The sequence below is a fragment of the Chlamydotis macqueenii genome, chromosome 12, assembly GCF_036417535.1.
Source record: "Chlamydotis macqueenii isolate bChlMac1 chromosome 12, bChlMac1.mat, whole genome shotgun sequence".
Classification (NCBI taxonomy): domain Eukaryota; kingdom Metazoa; phylum Chordata; class Aves; order Otidiformes; family Otididae; genus Chlamydotis; species Chlamydotis macqueenii.
In genome coordinates, this window is record NC_141567.1 from 1,655,930 (window position 1) to 1,676,050 (window position 20,121).

Here is a 20,121-nt window from a genome sequence, read left to right on the forward strand (position 1 = left end):
ATAAATTTATCATTTTTTGTTTTACTATAATACACTTCCTGACTCATCCCGGAGTGACAGATGAGTGAATACTTCAGGGCGATACTTCAGATATTTTGTTAAAAACAGCATGTGGTAGGTTGGAACCAACAATAGAAGAGACATTGACTTGGTATAAATATTACCAGCAGCAATCTCAGAATTACATTTCTGTGTTTCTTGCATGACAATGCCACCAGACTTGTACATTTTATCACATTACAGTGAACCGCATGTGGCTGCCGCGTATCAGTTGCTCTAAAACTAGATGGGCAAGAACAGGGAATATAGACCAAACAGCAACTTTTGCGAAAATACCAGCAAAGAGTAAACATTTTTAAAAGCAATAAAGAACTTTTTATATTTTTATATGCATATATTTCCTTTTTTTTCAATAGTAAGTTCTACTGGAATGTCCAAAAGCACCACCTGCAGCACGCAGCCTCAAATTAACATCTCGGCACTCTCGCCTAGAGTATCCAACATCTATTTTTAATACTTTTTCAATTACGTTTCTTCAAACAAGAAACACACAGGGCTTCAGACGACAGACGCTCACATTATCACAATGTAAGTAATGGGAGGAAATATAAACACAATGTATACAATTAACAATGAAAATCTGTTATAATATTCCATCTTCAATGCCATACCTATTTTTAGTTGTAAATGGAATGATCAGAATTACATACTGTAATCAACAAAGATGAATTAGCAACGTTAAATAATGCACTGCAGATCAGGGAACTGAATGAATTCAAGTTATTTCATATTTTCACGTGGTTAAAGGCAGTCTTCATCTGCTGGTTTTACTTTCCTCCCATGTATCATTTGCTTTACCCTAGAAATTGTCAGTTCTGGCATTATCAGAGAAGCTCTCAGAGGCTTTTGCAAACGTTTGTTGTGAAATCCAACACCTTTAATTGAAGAACAAGGCTGCCGAACATTTAACTAAGGCTACTTTCATTTAAAACTTAATTATCCAAATAATTTAAACAGCAACTATCAAAAGTCTAAAAACTCAAATCTCCCAGTCTTTTTTTCTTTCAGCTGCTCAGCTTTTTGCTTGTTTTGGATTTGTAGCATCCTCAATTTAAAGATAAGAATCACGTAGGTTATACGGATTTTTGCAACTGTTAGAAAGAAGGGAGGAGCAAAATAACCGTTAGCAAAACAGCAAAGGCCCCAAAATTCAATCCTCTTCTTCTGTTCATTACTGGTTGCTATCAAGGCAACTTATTTTTGCTAAATAGTGATATGTGATCTTGAAAAGTGGGTTTCTAACTTCTACATTCAGTTTCATCATGCTCTTGCATTGGCCAAATTAAAGCATTATACACTAAAGTGGCAGAAAATGAAAAAGCACATTCTTCAGTGCTGACATGGCAGCCTTCATAATTCCAGTTTTCTCGACAAGTTACAGTTCTAGCACATTTATAAAATAGCCTCTGCTTCAATTAAAAGTTTTTGCAACAGAAATAGCCACTTCAAACTCATAACCACTAAAATACAAAAAAAAAAAAAAATCTGAGCATTATGGATAACCATGCTGTGCACATCGCAGTTAATGAATTACTCCTCACTAGAATCCACCTGAAATGAAAAATGCAAGGAGGAAGGCCTTGGGGCTGGGGGGAGGCTGGCTGGTTGGTTTTAACACTGGCAGTTTAGACTAAGAACAGAACGGCCTCCAACATGTCGTCTTAAGCTGGCCGTTAACTTCCTATGCACTTATCTTAGTAACTGGAAGCAGAAGCCTATGAGCTGATACACCAGTGGTCCCCAGTGACGGGAGACGGACCTCGTCACGCGCTGTCTGATCTCTCCTTAGCTGTAAAACAGCGTTAACATACAGGCCGTGTTTCCAATACGTTGCTTTTGTGTACAAGCGATCATTGTGATTAACACGGGAGCATGGCCAAATTGCAAAGGAGGAAGAAAGAACTTGTTAACTAGGCGAAGATGAACCAAAAGCCAATCAAGAGATTTCAAAACTCCTGACAGACTGAGCAGTACAGACAGAGGAAGACAGACAAGAAGCTACGTTTCTCTAAACTAAGAGTGCGATATACTCAGGTTCTTGAATTAGTATTAGGATACAGCTCTGCCCCTTGCACGCATACTGACCAGAAAAAGAGCAAATTTAAACACCAATTGCCCAATTAAGCACACGCTACCATAAGCAAGTCCAGCCTTTAGGAACAGGCACATTTCAGCCAACTATAGAGATATAATTTGCATCTATCCCTTCAGTGCAATATTAAGAAATAGCAAGAACAAACTATGCAAAGAACAAACAGGATCAGTTGAACCCAGCACAAAACAACTCGTAAACGAGGCCAGGAACAGTGAACGTACCAGGCTACCACACTGGAAAGCACAGTGACGTTCTACAAGGGCTGTGGCAGTTTAAAGCACTACTTGCATTTTCTAGCTTCCAGTTAAGATCCTGCAATTGCTACCCAACACCAACACCACGGGACAACCTCCCGCCCGCCTGCGCGGCACGGCAATCGGTGCCCCACGCCGTACCAGTGCGCGCAGCCCGGCCGCAGAAAGGAAGGCAAAGCAAAATCTACCCTCCGGCTGCAAAATCACGGCAAGTTAATTCAAGCAGAGGTCAGTTAAATATGGCAAGGAAAAGTCAACAGCTTCATAAAGACTCTGTTTGCCCTGCTTGAAAACCATCTGCTGGTTTACTTTGCTCCCTCAGGTGCTATTGCAAACCAAAGCTGGGAGGGGGTTTGTCTTGGGGAGACGGGGACACAGAAGGGGTAGGGTATGGAGGACGACCTTGGTTGTGGGTCCAGGGCTTGCCTAGCAGAAGGGGGATTTGCAGAAAATAAAACCAAAAGCATCCTCTAGGAGACAAAATATGTTTTTTCTTTGTGGTTTTCTGTCTTCTCTGATGTTTTCGTGCCATCTTTTTATAACGGTATCTATTATTTCTAGACTTACTTACCCTGCAAACTATGCACGAAAATTTCAATAAAAATTAAATAGAACTAATTTAGCAGTTTTACTACTAAATACTAGGCTTCCAAGCTTATCCATGACCATACAAACTCCCCTATTTCTAAGGGCTTCCGATTTCTCAAGGAAGAGACACTGGACATCTGGAATTAAAGAGTGTGGAAAAGCTAACAGATTTCTATGAATTCATCTGGTGTATCTGCTGTGTTTAGGAACACCAAAAAGATCCTGGCAAGTCAATCACATCACTTACTTTAAAAGTTCTGGAATATGATTGAAACTACAAATATCCAAATATATAGTTTCATACAAGAAAATCATTTAGATGGCTAGAAACAGGCAACCAATGCTCTGCAAACAACTATTATTATTTAACAAAAGAAAGGTAAAAATAGATCTCCAATTGAAAATGGAGTGCATTAAAATAGAATTCATAATCTCGTAAAGCTGGAATCTAGCCAGAACAACAGAGTTAATCTGAACATTCTTAAAAAAGTTGCCAGCAATGTTTTTTGGGGTTTTGGTTTTGTGGGTTCCCCCTCCTCCCCATAACTATGAATTATTAAATTTTATAACCTTTTATTTAGCACTCCGAATGGTACAGATCTCGTAGGATTAGTCAAGAGTGGTTTATAGGCCACATCTCCTTTGCAATCTCGAGAAGGAAGCAAAATGCACAAATATCTAAAGGACTTTTTTTTTTTTAATTTACACATAAAGAACACAGGCACAGTGATTTTTAAAAATACCATGAATTGCAAGCATCACTTCACCTTGGCTCCTAAAAAATTTCCTGAATAATTCAGAAATCTGCAAGGACAGGTTTTGAAAGTGTAATAAAAACCTTTTCCAGCAGACTTACGTAATTAAATGGGTGTCAACAAGAACAGTTTCAGACAAGCTGTATAAAAATCCACTCCTCATCTTACCGGAATCTCACCGTTTTTGGGGGGGGGTGCTGAAGTGGAGGCAGGTGGAAGGGAGTATTTACTACCGCTTCATTCATCCAGCTTAAATCCAGGAAAGGCAATGAACAAAATCCACATTTTCTTGTTAACACATACATGCACAAGCTCAGGTTCGTTGCCTGTGCAGGCGCCCAACATTACTACAACACACTCTAAAATGCTTAAAACATTGCAAAAATATTACAGAGTAGAGTTTTTTCTTCAGAGCTCTTCTTTATACCAATTCACTATCACCAGTTTCCTGAATTATTTCAGGTAATGATCCAAACAGCATATGGGATTGGTACGTATCAAGTGAGAGTGCCCCAATTATGCCTTGCTAATTGTACATGTTGTTAAGCATTTCACATGAGCAATGAGTTTTCAAAATTTGAGCAAAAAATATTTTAATACATGACAGTACCATTCACAGGACCAAAAGACTTAAAATTGTACACGAATGTATGCACACCTATGTGTGTATATAAACAGACAACTAATCGATTGCTTGTATAAGTAATAATAATGATACACAAAAAACATTTCCTACCAATTTCGTTCTTTATTTTGGAAAAACCCCGTAGCGCTAGAGTGAAAAAAAAAAGAAGCCAGCTTGAGTGGCTGCATTTTCTACAGCTCTAAAAATATTCTGTTCCACCTCACCAGTACCCACGGCTAAAAATAGCCACACAATCTTTCTGCAGTAAAATACCTCTTGCTGTCTTGAGAAAAAGCCAGTCTCTAAATTCCCATTCAAGAAGAGATAACCTAAGATTCATTAAAGATTTTAAGGTATCACATCGTTGAGGTGGTGATGCTTCCTAATGCCACTGCAGCTGACCATCACACTGCCAATATATTGCAGTTAACCTTTTCCATCTATCATCACCAAGTGCAGCTTATTAAATAGTGAAGAGAATATATTACCTTCTAATACATGGACTAAAATTAAACTCGCACTTTACACTGCAGTAATTACCTAAGCTCAGGCCATGAGAAAAAAACATCATTAAATTGGCCTATTACCAATGATTTCCAATAACAGCATGTTTATTTCCAAAGGCAAAAATAGTTAAGTAAGAGTATCAGGACTACAGCAAATTTTTTTCTACATGCTGCAAGATAAACAAGAGATGTCTAACTGGTTATTCACTAACCTAATACAGTACATAATTTTGATCAGTTAAATTTGTCAAAATATTAGCCATAAAAACCTAAACACTGTATAAGTTGCCAACCCAACACATACATAATTCTTGGTTTTCTCCCCCAGATAGGTAAGCTACCTCATTTTGTTGCAGCACAGGCATTTTGCTTTTTCTTTTAAACAACAGAAGGCATTGTATCAATTTATGTTCAATCCTCTTTCAAATATCACTGCTAAAAATTTAATACACTGCCTCCAAGCTAGACCAAAAATTACTGCATTTAGATTAAGGCACAGAAAACGTTTATCTTTTAAAAAGGAAAAAATCAGATAGGCTTTGAATTACGGTCAATCGCAGCAGAAGCCAGGAAAGCTGTAACACAATATTACACACACACAGCTCCTCATAAAGCAGTTTGTCCAAGACCTCTTGTACCAATCCTGAATGGGGTTCGTTTATACAAGTGCTTTTGGAAGCGAGATCAAATACCTGCATACAGTACATTGCAGTGTCTGCGTACGAGCAGAAACCAAGCAGCTACATGGGAGAGAAACGACGAGAGGATGCACCGTAATGGGGGAATCTACGCCATCTGGGGATGCACCACTAGCCCTTTTAAAACCACCACAATGTATAAAGGTCTGGGTAAGGCAAGTGTTTATACATAAACACTCCCTTTCTATTAGCCACAACCTCTTAGCACCAAGCTCCTGCTATCTTCTGGAACCAAGCAGCAGCACCTTTTCAGCAGCTACCCACCATACCCTTAATTTCCTGCTGCCCATTAACACATTCACAGTGTGCAATACCAAGTCTGCCCCAGCCAGAGCCCTCCTCGGAGAGCCGCCCTCTCCCCTGGGAGGCGGGAGAAGCCTCTTGCTGATCACTAGAGCCATGTCAGACAAGCCTAAGGCAGACCCTACGCCCCAACCAGCCGTATACCAGACACTTAAGAGCAGGGCCAAGGGCTGTGCAGAAGCATAGCACGCCCTGTACAAGCCGCGGGCTTCAGGAGCTCAGCCACATCGAGCTCGTGTGCAGCACCAAGAGGAATCCCAGATTTCTCCTCCTGCTTTCTCACCCTCTTGCTGAGACATCTTGGCCATTTCACTTCATTTCAATGACTTATCACAATGGATGTTGTGTAACCTTAACGTTTCAAAACACTCCAAAACTACTTGAAGGGAAGCATTTTAGTAAACATACAAATCATTCTTTCCCTGACAGCGGTGACCAGCTCTTAACCCACTTCCACAGGTTACAACTGCACTGCGCTTACAAATACATTGCATTACTGCGAAGTGACAATGCCACGTTCTTCAGCTTAAAACAGATGAAAAACTGAACTCAGGTTCTGCTCAATCCACTGCATTTATCGCTTAAGACAATTTTCAGATGCTGTTCAACTTAAGCTTTTAACAGTTAATGCTCAGAAAGAATAGGCAGAGCTTCACTGGGGGTGGGAAAAGCAGGGAGTAAAAAGACTCAAAGGAGCTTATTTGAAATAGTGCCCAAATTTATATATGAAAATAGCCTGGAAATACTCCAAGGGCTACAATTAATTCAGAAGTATTACGTATTTTATAACCCTCTATGATACGTTGTATAAACAGAATAGACCAGCTGGAAACTCTGTGCAACTGGACAGATATTTGTTTGATTATTTTTTAAAATCAGTCAGGTATTGGAGCATTTCTGAGCAAGGAGGATTTCTGAAGACCAACAGTAAGTATTAAAGGACAGTTTCATGCTGACCTTCTGTGTAAGCACTTTCTTCCTTTCCAAACTACCTCTATGGAGTAAATGCCCACCTACTCCGGCTCTCCTCTCACTGCTGATTCTCCTGGGCCCACACATCTCCACTGCCCATCTGTTCTATCATTTTGCCAGAGGGAAGGAACATAACTTGAGTATGAAGGATCCAGTGAAGTTACTCGATTTCTTTAGACACCTAAATATACATCCCAGAACTCAACTGCTGCCATTCAGGCTTGAAAGTATTCACTTCTAGTCCTTAGAGCACTGATAGCAGTTAAACACTTCAACTGAGCAGTACTAAAAAGCTAGCACTGCCATGTCCCTACATGGGTTATCCTGCTTCTACTGCATTTGTACTCCCACCAAGAAAGTAGCAAGCAAATTAAGTTTAAAGTTCATCATGAGACAACACAGCCTGTAGTAAGCTCTCTACCAGGATACCATATCATCTTTTTCTAAAAGCCATCATAAAGGGAGATTAAAGCATCTCTAAAAGATTCCAGGTTAGTGAAGACTTCCAAGCCCCAGCAACATTTCCCTCAAGTTCCAAGCAATCTCAACATCTTGCCTGCAAGAGTAAATCTTAAAAACACATATTGCAATAGCACAGCTTCCTCTCTCATGCTATGCGAGCACCACTGCCAGGCCTCAAGCTCTGCAAACACTTAAAAGGGATACCACTCCAAGCTTAGATTGGTTCACCGATTATTAATGGATTACTCAAATGCTTTGAGTCAAACACGTGGTTCGCTGTAATTCCTTCTACTAAAAGCTTTAAGTAGAATCATGGAATATCCCGAGTTGGAAGGGACCCACGAGGATCATCAAGCCCAACTCCTTATCAAATTATCAGGTATCAAAAAGAACCTCTAATGTGCTCTTGGGAAGCAAAGTGGCTTCCTAGATCCGTTCACATCAGAGCAGTGGCGTCTGAAAACATTCGTATCCCATAAGGTCCCAGAATTTGGGTGATCTCAGTTCCACGCATAAGGAGATTGAGCAATCAGCTGAAGTGCGCAGTAATAAATTACACCCCTTCTCTTGTAGCACAAGAGTTGGTTAACTCTTGGTATGAGAGTTGGTTAAAGCACTCTCATACTTAAAAGAAACAGACTCTAGACTATGGAAAGATTCTCTGTGCATGAACTTGAGGCATACCACATGCAAATGCAAGTTGAAGCCAAAAAAAGAAACTTAAGTGCAGTGTAACTCTAGTTCAGCTACAGCACATGAACAAGAGAGAGCTAATATTTCAGCTTATCCTTGCACAATTAAAAGCTGTAGAGCCGGAAGTCAGAAAGCTCAAGCCTGAGTTCAGAATCTAGTGTTTTGTCGAACTTCCTCCCACAAAGTACATTTTAAAAAAACCAACAAACACAGAAGACAGTAAAAGCGTGACTTTCATATAAACCATTATGCCGATTGCAAAGAGCAACAGATCAGCTTGCTGATATTTGAAAGGGAGAAATACTTGCCAAACAAAACTTTGATAGTTTCCAACTTAGATTTCTAAGTGCACTGAATTGTTCGACTGTTTCATAGCTGTACCCTGAACTACAGTCACACTAAAGATTTTAGCCAGATCAGCTGCAAGATCTGTTTTCAAGAACGCAGCACGTCCAAGTAACCATCACAGTCAAAAAGAAAATTTCAAGGTAAATACAAGTCAGAATCATGAACGTTGGTCAGTAAGCACACAATTCTTGAGGGTAGGCACCAGGGGTGAAATTCTGCTTATTGGAGAAACCCTGTTATTAGAGTCCACAGATTAAGAAGTTGAACTAAGACCTAAGCAAATAAAGATAAGCTTCAGCAGAGCCACTGGAAGCTCCTTTCACCCAATGGAGCCAGCGTCTGCAGTACGGCAGGCAGTGTACAACGCTTTCTGTACGGGACACTGACTCCTCAAAAAGCCTGATGTTTGCCTCCTCCTTCCAGGAGTGTGAGACCTGCAGGTAAAAATTCTGATTTCCACAGCTCAGATCTGAGTTTCAGAGTTCTGCTCCACATCGCTTAAACCTGAAGTGCAGCAAATAAACGGTACGGTGATCATTCATATGCTATTCAGACAGCTGTTAGAAGAGTAGCATAGCCCACAGACTCTTTAATCCTTGAAATTGAAAAGAAAAGGTTAATTTCCCCTTAGAGGTAACTAAAGATCTATAACCTAGTTAAAATGCTTTTGGAACAACTACACAGATAAAGCAATTGGGAATGACATAAGCTGTAACAAGAAGTCTTTTTTAAGATTTTGTTAAACTATCTGATGTCCCTTCCATAATAATCTGGCAGAATTTTGGTACTCATTACTCATCTCATAGTAAACATATTTCACCACACAAAAAAGATCTTATCTGTGTGTTTGAAGTTACTTTTAGAAAATTGGCCTTATGCTTAAAAAACAACCAATTAGCAGTATCTGTGCACTGGGGGCTGAAAACAGGGAAAAATTAAGTGAGAGCTGCAGCTTCACTTGAGAATCTAACAACCAACATTATCCTATTTAAAGGAGTTCCTATTCAAAAAACAACAGAGAAGTCACAATAATAAAGCAACTTCCATACATTCCATTAAGGCCAAATTGCATAGCTTTTCCTCCAAAAAACCTCAGTCATATAATCACATCAGATTGTGGTTAACCGTAGGGCAGAGTGCTCAGACTTCTCACCAGCACTGTAAGAGCTCAGCATACAGATGCATCCACCACCATACATTTTCAGAATACAGAGCATTCCTGGTTGGCTTGTACCCAAAAGCATCCAATACAGATGCTTTCTCAATTTTGCAATGAGGATGACTAATAAAACATGGATCATATTCAACAGCTCCACTGAACACGGGCAGATATCTCTTCGTCTCAGATAAGCAAGCCCACTCACAGCACAGAGGACACGCTCTCAGCCCCTGACAGCACAGCCGTAACTGTCAGTATTAGCCACGCCGCTCTGAGCCAGCTACGCAGGAGCCGTGGATTTGAAACACTCGCAAGGAAGCGAGAGACTCTGCTATCTGAGTGGAGTAACAGCAGGAGAAGAGTCCCACAGTCAGCAGGGCCTAGCTGCTATTTTCAGTTCTTCAAACAAGAGCAGGTTGAGGTAGCACAGGCTGAGTTTACAAGTTCAACTAGCTGGGCAAGTCTGCTCTTCCGCAAGCATCCTACTCACTGCTACAAGTCGTATGGGTTGCTGTAAGCCAGAGAAAGTAAAAAAAAAAAAGTTAGCCAACAGGCTTCTAACCCTAGCTTGTCACACATGCTTCAGCCAGCCATGCCCCAGTAAAGATCCTCAACAGCTGTTGGTGAGGAGGGGGATACAGCTGGGCAGAGCACTGCCCCCTTGCCATGACTGCCGCCCAGTGAGCAGTCAGGCTGTGGATTTTCATCACAGTGCAGAGCTACACTTTGAGGAAGCAAGTGTAAGAAGGTAACATCCATTTCCTCCTTTTGTTCTTGACATTTAAAATAATAGTTAGCAAATTTAATTTCCTTATCTGTTATTCACATTAGCTTGTGTACCACCCACCTACATAAAATACATGGGTACAGAACGCATCTTCAAGTGCCCTACTGCACAACTGCCTTCCCCAAGGCTTTGTCAGATTATTGTTTTTCAAATTAATAATCGTGGCTTGATGGGACAAAATTCTTCTAGGGCAAAACTTTCAAGCAACTGCACCTTGACTTGGGGAAGACTGGGGAGAATCACATCCGAAGATGTGCTTTGCCCAACTTTTATGCAATGACTATCATTTCAGAAGAATCTAAAGATCCTCAAATCAGCAGCGATCACACTCATTCTCTCTCTCAGACAAACACATTTTTTTCTATTCCTGTAAGTTCCATCTTAAACAGGGAAATAATTATTCTAAATCTCACATCAAGTCATCGGTTCATTCTTGTGCTGGAGGGAAACTGAGTAAATTCAAAAATTTCTTAGCCCTAACCCATGAGGAATCTGATGGGAAAAAGCAAGCAGGAGAGGCTGAAAGACTGGCCAAATGCCACGAAGTTCTGAGTGTTTGTAATATGCATCTGCCATTTGAAAACAAAGCCAGGGAAACTAGAAATTCGACATCTGAGGAAACTCACGCTGTTCGCATCATTGAGAAGGATGTCCAAGCCATTTGGGGCAAATATTCACCCAATCATTTAAGACTGTTTTTAGTTAGACTAGCAGTAACCGCATAAATGGCGAAAACTAACACAAGTCTGCCCCATATTTGCATTTCAAACTCCTAAGCTGTATGCATAATTGCTCCAAGTTGCTCTAGAAGTGTATAAAGCTGCATACCACTGGTTATTAATCCAACAGGCTTTTTCATTATCATAAATATATTTATTACTCTAAAACACCTTCATGACATTTATTGTTCACAGTTTTACAATCTGTAGCAACTACTTTCCACTACAAAAGGGAACAACAATTTCTTATATGCATAGACACTGAAGCACACTCTTCCTCAAAAAGCACAAGAAAAATAGCTTTGTAATAGTATTGCTTCAAACAGAACGACATCTGCAGACAGGGTTCACATGCAAAACAAAACCCCCAAACATGCCTTTAAGTTAACCGAAAGAATAAAGATTGCTTAAAAATGTGTTTCACCCACTTCCATTTTCTTGCCCTGACACTCAGAGTCCACAAAGGGGAAAATGTACCCTATTGTATAGAAACTCCTCAAGCAATAAGACATGACAGAGCATGAGTTACGACCTCTTCATTCAGAGCTGGTTTGTCAGATACAGAACTCACAGCAAAGGGTTCTTACCACCTCTAGGAATAAATGCATTATCATAATCCCTGCATTGGAATGTCTAATTGAAATTAGAGCATTATTTTTAAGTATTTATAATGTAGAAATGATGGAGACACATACTGAGTACCTAATTATTCTGTACCACCAGCATTGCCTGGAATACTTATTAATCAATTAGGTTTTAGATTACAGCTAAACAGATACACTATACCTCTTAAAAGAATACCTGAACCAGAAGATGAGATTATCAAAAGCTATCTGTTTTCCCCTCAATGTCTGAGTTATAAACACTTAAAAATACACAAACAACTGTGCACCACACTTCAGAAATCCGCAGGCCACCATCACTACTCACATCCTCCAGGCCTTCTATACCCCTGTAGCTGTTCAGACCGTTAACGTAAAGTACCTGCTCACTTTTGTTTACAAGGACCTCTTTCGCAAAGGACATTTTTTTCACTCACCCACCATCTTCCCATATCTACTCTCAGAAATCTCCTCCTCCTACCTGCTATTCCTACAGTGAATCTTTTCCAGGGTTCCAAGACAGCAGAAGGTTCTAACATGCAAGGAGCCCCTTCAGAAATCAACAGGAGTATTGTATTTAAGCAGCATTTAAGAGCATTAAAAGTTAACCACGCTGTTAAGTGCTACGTGGAGTCAGAGCCAGAAAAATCACACATTGTTATATAATGCTCTGTAAGCATCAGATTATTCGCAGCAGCTACACAAGTGATTTATACCTTCATACAAAAGACCTTTTAAAGAAAAGTAGCCACAACTGCAAAAGAACCACAAGTCTTCCTAAACTCAGACGTTCAGCCTAGAATGGATCACAGCAAATATCTAGCCTGGCATTCTTTCCCAGCATAGATGAGAAGATTTTGTGGGCTTGATTGATTTGGGGGGTATTTTTTTTTGTTTTTTTAAACAATTAAACTCTAGGGTTTATAAGAGCTACTGAAAGCAGATAGGTTTTTTTTCCTTTTTCTAAGATTTAGTTTGTTTCTTGTCAAACTCACCCCTTAAACATAACGGATCTTTGAACCGTATTTAGTGGCTCAGCTAAAGCAACTAATGAGTGTTACGTAAGATGTCATGTAGAACAATCTGTTCCAAAAGTTACCAAAAATAGCAATTCTCTAAACACTGGTGTGATGCAATATTTAACCAGTTACTGCATTAGCAGCTGAATTCACCCACTACTACTTAAAAAAAAAATAAAAATTAAAAAAAAAAATCAACTTCAAATATTGTTACAACATTTGCAACCTTACCTAGGCTGGTAGGTTTGATCAGCTCATCCAACAAGTCATAAAAAGGTAATTTCTGAAGTTTTATGTCGGGGTGGACAGGGTGGAGCGCAGATGTGAGATGGGGGAGTTCCAGTTCATGTTTAGGTCCCAGAAGCGAAACGGGAAGCAATGGTGACGTGGCAGGGTGGCCATCGTAACTGAGCTGTGGAATGGTAGACGGAGACAAAGCTGCTGGCATGGAGCTTGAGTGTACGCTGGGGATAGACAAGTCTGCAGGTGTCATGATTTTCTGAGGGAACCTTCGCCTATAGAGTTCTTTGATTTTCATTTGTACAGCAGGACTGCAGCCAGCCTTTAACAAATGCAGTGCTTTTGTGAGAAGTTCGTGTTTTCGTCCGTGCTTGTTCCTCCCTGCGTAACCCAGAAGTACTTGCAGTTCAGAAACTCTAAGGCTCATAACCATTTGCTTAAAAGAAACAAAACAAAAAATTAGTATTCAAGTTAAATCATCTTAAACACGAACATTAGAATGTGGCTTAATCCCATTAAGCATACAGTTTTTAAAGGCACACCATCACTGCTCTTCCCCCACTGATTATCTGATATACAATGTAAAACAGTACTTGTTCACAGACAGATATACCTAATTAGAAAGTCTGTAACGAGCAATTTTTAAAGGGATTTCCATTTGCCATACACAATTCAGGACAGCAATATTGGGGGGCGGAGGGGGGAACAACTGAGAGAAGGACAAGTTGCCAGTACAAAATAAAGATTGTAAACATAACTATTTTCTAATCACTGTTCTGCTAGCATCTCTAATGTTAACATCTTTGTTTACTTCCAGCTAGATGACTAAAAAGTCACGCACTGACAATATCCAAGTCTCCAGTACTTGCACTTAAAAGCTGTGCCAGTCCTTAACTCTGGAAGCCTACTTCACTTTCAAGTCCCTCCCTTACTTTGTGCCATACAGCATAACTAATCCATACAGGTTCAAAGGAAGAGAGAGAAATGACCGATGTTAAAAAGAAAAAGAGAAACTATAATCCGAGTTGTGTGGAACCTCAAATGATCATCACTGAGTTAAAGGAAACTTCTGATTCAATTTCCTTACTTTTGAAATCAGAGCGGCATGCTCTGTTTTGGATGGGGGAGCTGGGCTTTGTCTTCTTTTAATTGGCATCTCCATTTACAGCCTTTTACTGTCTCCCAGTATGGTCTAATGAATCAAACTAGTTAGACTTGTAAACGGTTTCACTTCTTCAGGAACTGAAAAAAACACTATGCAAAGTATCAAAACCAGCAATCACCGCTGCGCAGTAAGCACTTAGGAGCCCAGCTTCTACTGAAAAGCTCTTTCTGTTCTTGAGAGCGACTTGTTCACCATCACAAGGCCTGCAACCCCAGCTGAAATTATATTCCTGCAGCATTTTGGATTCCCAAGTAATCATAAGAAAGTACAATGCCTACAGCCCATCATCGCAACTGGCTACCTGGATCTTCTGAACGAAACCACTAAATACCCTGAATATTTTCTAGGCCATTCCAAAAGATCAAATCCAAAATAATACCTGAAGTATACATTTGGGACTAAAACAGATGAGTCCGCATATCAGGGTTCAGCAACTTCCCAGCCACTGAAGGCTGAACAACCAAACTAGCACTTGCACTTCCAAGCAATCTTTAAAATAAGGTACAAATGCTCCCGTCACCTCAGGTTCTTCAAACTATGCGAAGTATTCAGACACACATTACTTAAGTTATTTTGAAGTTCATTCTTAAACCTAAAGAGCTAATATTAAAAAGTACATTATCCCTGCTTTAGCAAAAGCAGCCTGAAACCCCTATCAACTCCTCAAGCCTCCAGCACCTGCAAGAGCCCTTCAAGGCCCAGGTGCCCACAAGAAGTACTTCCCTGTACCGAAATACTTTGTGTTATTTAAAAGCCCTAAATTAGATGATTCACGTATTTAATGAGATAGATTTAACTAAATTTGCCACAAAATTTCTGCTCTGTTGAATCACACCAATACAACTGAATAACCTTACTGCAAGTCTTGGATCAACCTTGCTGCAGACTACCACAAACACTTCAGATGTAACAGGAGTTTGCTGGCATTTTTTTTTCTGAATACCCTGAGAACCTACTTCACACTTTCAGCTACGGGACTGTCATGGAGCTACTAATGAGAACAGATTAGGTGCTTTGTAAGAAACAGAGATGTCTTAAAAGAATAAGGCATTTCAGTTACAATGCAAAGTGTTGACAGCTGAAAAGAAAGTGAAACAAATAGATTTGAAACATGGAAAAACACTACTTATAATGCTTTACAAACATTTCTTCAACAGAATACATAGTTACAGCTGAAGGGTTTAACGCCTGCTAGCATCACCATTAAAAGTCACTTCCTGAACAGCCAGAACCTCTCAGAGCTTGGCTCTATTCTTGTTTTGCAATAAACTCACAGGCCTAGCTTGCAAAAACCACAAAGGATTAAACAATAATTGAGCTAGCAGAGAAGCTCCTGCTACATGTTGGATGTTTTCCATTTTGTGAAGGTATAGGCAAGTTAGAAATAAGCACACAGAAAGCAGGGTCCGTAGTGCAGCCAGACGCATGAACCAAAACAAAATTCCCCGGATCTTCCCCACCCTGCTGCATTCCTTACAAAGGAGGATGAGAACATTTTTATTTGCAACATTGAGGGCACCATCAGATGCATCAATTAAAAATACAGTCATGGAAAAAAAACAGCAATAAAGGTTGGTGGTTTGATTACAGCTTCACACTTCATTGATAAACCTTTCCTTCACAAATAAAAAGAGACAATGCCTTAAAAACTCCCACACACGGACATCCATAGGGTTTTGCCGGTGGATCGTGTCAATCGGTGCACAGGGAAGCAGGGCCCGACAGACGGCCGTGCTGGCAAAAGCCTCTCACGCTGCTGCACTCTGAACGTGAAAATTCCTCTCCCCTCCTCCACCACAGTTGTGTTTTATTTGAGGCCACAATCCAGCTCTACCAGCAGAAGTGCCACTGCCCGCGCACCCAGGCTACGAGCCCTTGGCCCATGTCACACTGGTACCCTAATCTTAGAACAGGCAGGATAATTATAGCAGGGAAACAAACCAAGTGCTGTCAAACGCACAAAATAAATACACCAAAAAAAAGCTGCAATGTATATATTTTTTTTCCTGTCACATCTCACCTCATCACAATTCAAACCCCTTGCTGGCTTAGTTACACCAGCAAAGCTGAAGGGCAACGATACAAAGCGTTTTGCTTCAGGAAATCTTGGTTTGTTTTTTTTTTTTTTTTAAATCCTCCTGTTGCCTGAAGTGTAGTAGTGAAAAGATCACTCACAGCAGCACAGCTGCATCTGCAGCAAGCTACAAAACCCGCCACAAAGAGGCTGGCTCCCAAAACAGCAAATATCCACAATGCAAATAACTGCTCCCACCTCCGGCTGTTTATCAAAACTGGCAAAGTGTTTGTTTTTTTTCTTTCTGAACACAAAAGAAAGTCACAAAAAAAAAAAAAAAAAAAACAAAACCAAAAGATACACACAGCTACCAAGGACAGACTGAAGGATAGCTTGCAAACTGCAATTACAGATAAGTAGGTGTTTAGTTACGTGTTCACGGTACAGGTAAATACATGGTTCCTACAAACATCACACTGGGGCACTAGAAATTGATGCTATTTAGCTACAAAAAGGTTGCGCTACTTGCCACTTGCCTAACTTCAGCGTAAGAAACACCACAAGCTGACTGCAGGACAGCTTCAGATACCACAAATCCCAGTATCAACCAAACTCGGTGTTCTGATGATGTCTTTAATTTTGGTACCTGTCATATCTAGGCAAAAAAATATTTAAAATTCAGAGAGGTGAAGACAGTAGAAAAATTGTTCAAAGTGTAAAAGAGTAAGAACAAGCTTTACAGAAACTTATCTCGGTTTAGCAGAGCACTTCTATTTTGACTCGCTGTAAAGACCTTCAGAGTTGAGAGGGTAACTCAAACCTATAAACATACATCTGACATTTCCTGCTCGACAACACAACTCAAACACGTGTCCCTCCGCAGAAGCTGCATTAGTCACGGGACTGCCTGGCTCATTACACATACCCCCCTCAGCCCACAGCCCCTCGCCCAAGCCTTGGGACCACAGCCCATCTTTCCCAAAGCCACAGGGGCATTTCGTTGTCTTAAGACAAGCCACCTCATTGTACGCGTCAGGCAGAAGGTCCACGCAAGCAGAGGTCAGTTTATTTTCCCACCTCCCAGTTGCTTGTTTCCAAATCCATGCCACTTCTCTCCCTGCCAGATTGTGCCAATCCAGCCACTTGATGCAGTTCATGCCGCTGCCACGTAAGCGGGTGCATCTCCCTATTTCTGCATGTTGAGGAAACATTCCCAAGCAACTCATCTGGAAACAAGGATTATTCCCGCTCCACACCTACTTCAGACAGCCAATAAGGTTTGGAAGAAAATAGCTTAAGGATGCAAAAGCAATCCATGGGCAGCATCCTACGTCATCCGCCTACTTCTCTCCCGTGACTATCAACAGGAAAGGATGTTCTACCTACAGTGCTGTCTTTCAAGAAAGTCAGAACATTTTTTTTTTAAAGCTAACAGAAATGAAAATTGTTTAAGTCCCCCCCCAAAAAAATTGCATGTAGACACTTAAGAGGTAAGGAGGTTTCATCCAAGAGATCCACAAAAGGCCTACGAAATAAAAAGCATCAGGCTGCTTAGTACACACTGCAACGTCACCGCATGTTTTGTAGCTCCTGACTCACTGAGTTCTCTCAATAAACAAGCATGTCTGGGTGGAGAAACACGTCTATGCCACACAACAGGACCATTCTGCTTTACGAACGCTGGTTAGGCACTCAGACTAAATACTTTACCAGAACACTTCACTTCTAACAGAGCAGCCAACATTAAAAGTCATTTGCTTTTATTTCCTTCTGCAAAGAAAAATAGCAGAAATAAATCTTTATTTTTTAAAGAATGGTTTTCCACACAAGCCCAGTCATTCCAGCCATCAAGGAAAGACGCTCAGGCCGAACAGCTTCCTTGCCAGAGAAATCCAACCATTAGCACAGGTTAACAGGTCAGACCAAAGAAAATTGCTTTCAAGAACTGGACCTTTTCCCACTGATCTCTTGAGGCTGGGAATTAAGTTTAAAAAGAAATAAAAAGTATTAGAGCCTCTGGATAAGAAACGCCTGCGATAACCCCGCACGGCTGGTCTCACTGACAGGTGACTCAGAAGCGCAGCTAAGAAGACAAGCAGGTTCAGGCGGAGAACACCCCTTCTAGACTGGACAACACACAGGGGCTAAAACACCTGTCTGAAACGCAGGGAGATGAGCTCTAAGTCCTGCTGCTCAAGAAAGGATTAGATACAGGTTATCTGCTGAGATCCAACACCACAGATGGGGAGCCTTCACCTTTTTTCCCCCCATTTTTTGAAGGGAGGGACTTGCCCGAGAGATAAAAACCAGGCAACAGTCAGTAGGGTTTTTTTTTTTAATAAATTAAGTGGTGTCCATAGGGAAGCATGAACAATACCAAAAATTGATCAAAATACCAGCACCACAAGACACTGTCTTCAAAGCAACATACTCATCCATCAGCGGGGGCATGAATAGTCCCAACAATTTGACAAACGCTTTCTCAAAAGGGTATTTCTACATCTCCAGTTATCAGCTCTGGGATCTATCTGGAGAATTTAACAAGTTATTTCCAGATGTTTATGATAACTAGAAGCTGTGAATAAGCTCCAAAACACATTCAAAAGATTTGCCAGCACAACAAGAAGCATTTGGCTAGGTACCACACCGCATTTTCTGCCTAAAGCTATACAACAGGTCCTCCACAATTCTCTAACCATTAACAAGAAAGTTACAGGGGAAAAAAAAAAAAAAAAAAAAAAAAAAGAAAAAAAAACACAACCTCAAACACTAGTCAAAAGATGGAAGAAGAAAGTAAAAGGAGAAAGAAAGGAAAAAAAAAAAAACGGATACTGAACAGGAGGCCACCCATTTATAATCAGCAATTTAAGACAGCGACAGTAAATTTCTTCTGTTATTATAAACATAGTGATTAGCAACAGCTTACTAGCAGTCTCTGAAATTAAGAATAATCCCTGGAAACATTCAAGGCCAGGTTGGCCGGGGCTGTGAGCAACCTGATCTGGTTGGAGATGTCCCTGCTCCTGGCAGGGGGGGTGGACTGGGTGGCCTTTAAATGTCCCTTCCCATTCAAACCATTCCGTGATTCTGTGATTATTACGGAACGGGACAAGCACTGCAACAAGTTGCTTCAAAGACAAAGTGCAAGAAAAAAAATCCCACACCCTTCCGACTACATCCTTATACTCTTTTGAACACTTCAGCAAAGGTGCCTCCACACACACTGACACCCTGCACAGCACCTTCAGCCCCAGCGCCCAGAGGGATCGGCTCCGGCTGCAGTTTGCATTAACAGCATGGATACTGTCACACTGGCAAAGGTCCAATGCTGTTTTCAAGGACAACACAAATGGAAATTTCCCCCTTACAAAACACAGAAACTACTACTCAAGGAACTCCACAATGCACTTCTAAAAGACGGTTTAAAATATATATATATATATATATATATCAAATCAAAATTTTTATTTTTTCTAATAAAAGCTACTAGGAAGCATTAGATTAGTGTGGAAATGGTTTTGAATTAATCTCAGTATGCCTCCAACACCCAGCTGTAAAAATACAGGAAAGTTCTTGCATGCTATGAACAGCCTCTTTAACCCCTGATATAAATCTGCTGGAGAAGAAAGCCACACCTGAGCTCCATGAGCTGTCTGCAGTTACACAGACTAAACTCTTGGGTTCTTAGACATTTAAGATTTGTGAAAATGGGAGATCATGAAAGTAAAAATACTCCTATCCTTCATGAAAGCACATTCCCTAGCCCTAAATCCTATCTGCAAGACTCACACCAGGAAGCTATCAAGGCTAAACTATAAAAATTGAAATCAGTCTACCGAAAATCTGCAAGAGGGAGTGAAACAACCAATTCATGGAAGCTTGCACCTCGATGACAGGCTGTAACTTCCTGTGTTTGTCTAACGCAACCAAAACACTAAAAGGTTGAAGTCACCATAATTCAAAATGGAGGGGAGGCAAAAGCACGGAAGAACAGTCATAAATATGCAACGTACCACAACCCTTGGTTTTCGTAACGAAACACCCAGCTGTCTCCTAG

General features: G+C 40.6%; 1 protein-coding gene across 2 annotated transcripts in view; it reads right to left on the reverse strand.

Annotated features, from left to right (window-relative positions):
• PIAS1 (protein inhibitor of activated STAT 1) overlaps positions 1 to 20,121 on the reverse strand; it is a 60,210-nt gene that overhangs the window by 22,386 nt on the left and 17,703 nt on the right. For both annotated transcript variants that reach the window (XM_086756967.1, XM_086756966.1), the window contains exon 2: positions 12,877 to 13,321. In XM_086756967.1, coding sequence (XP_086613093.1) covers positions 12,877 to 13,321 — 445 coding nt within the window. The remainder of the gene's footprint in view (positions 1 to 12,876; positions 13,322 to 20,121) is intronic.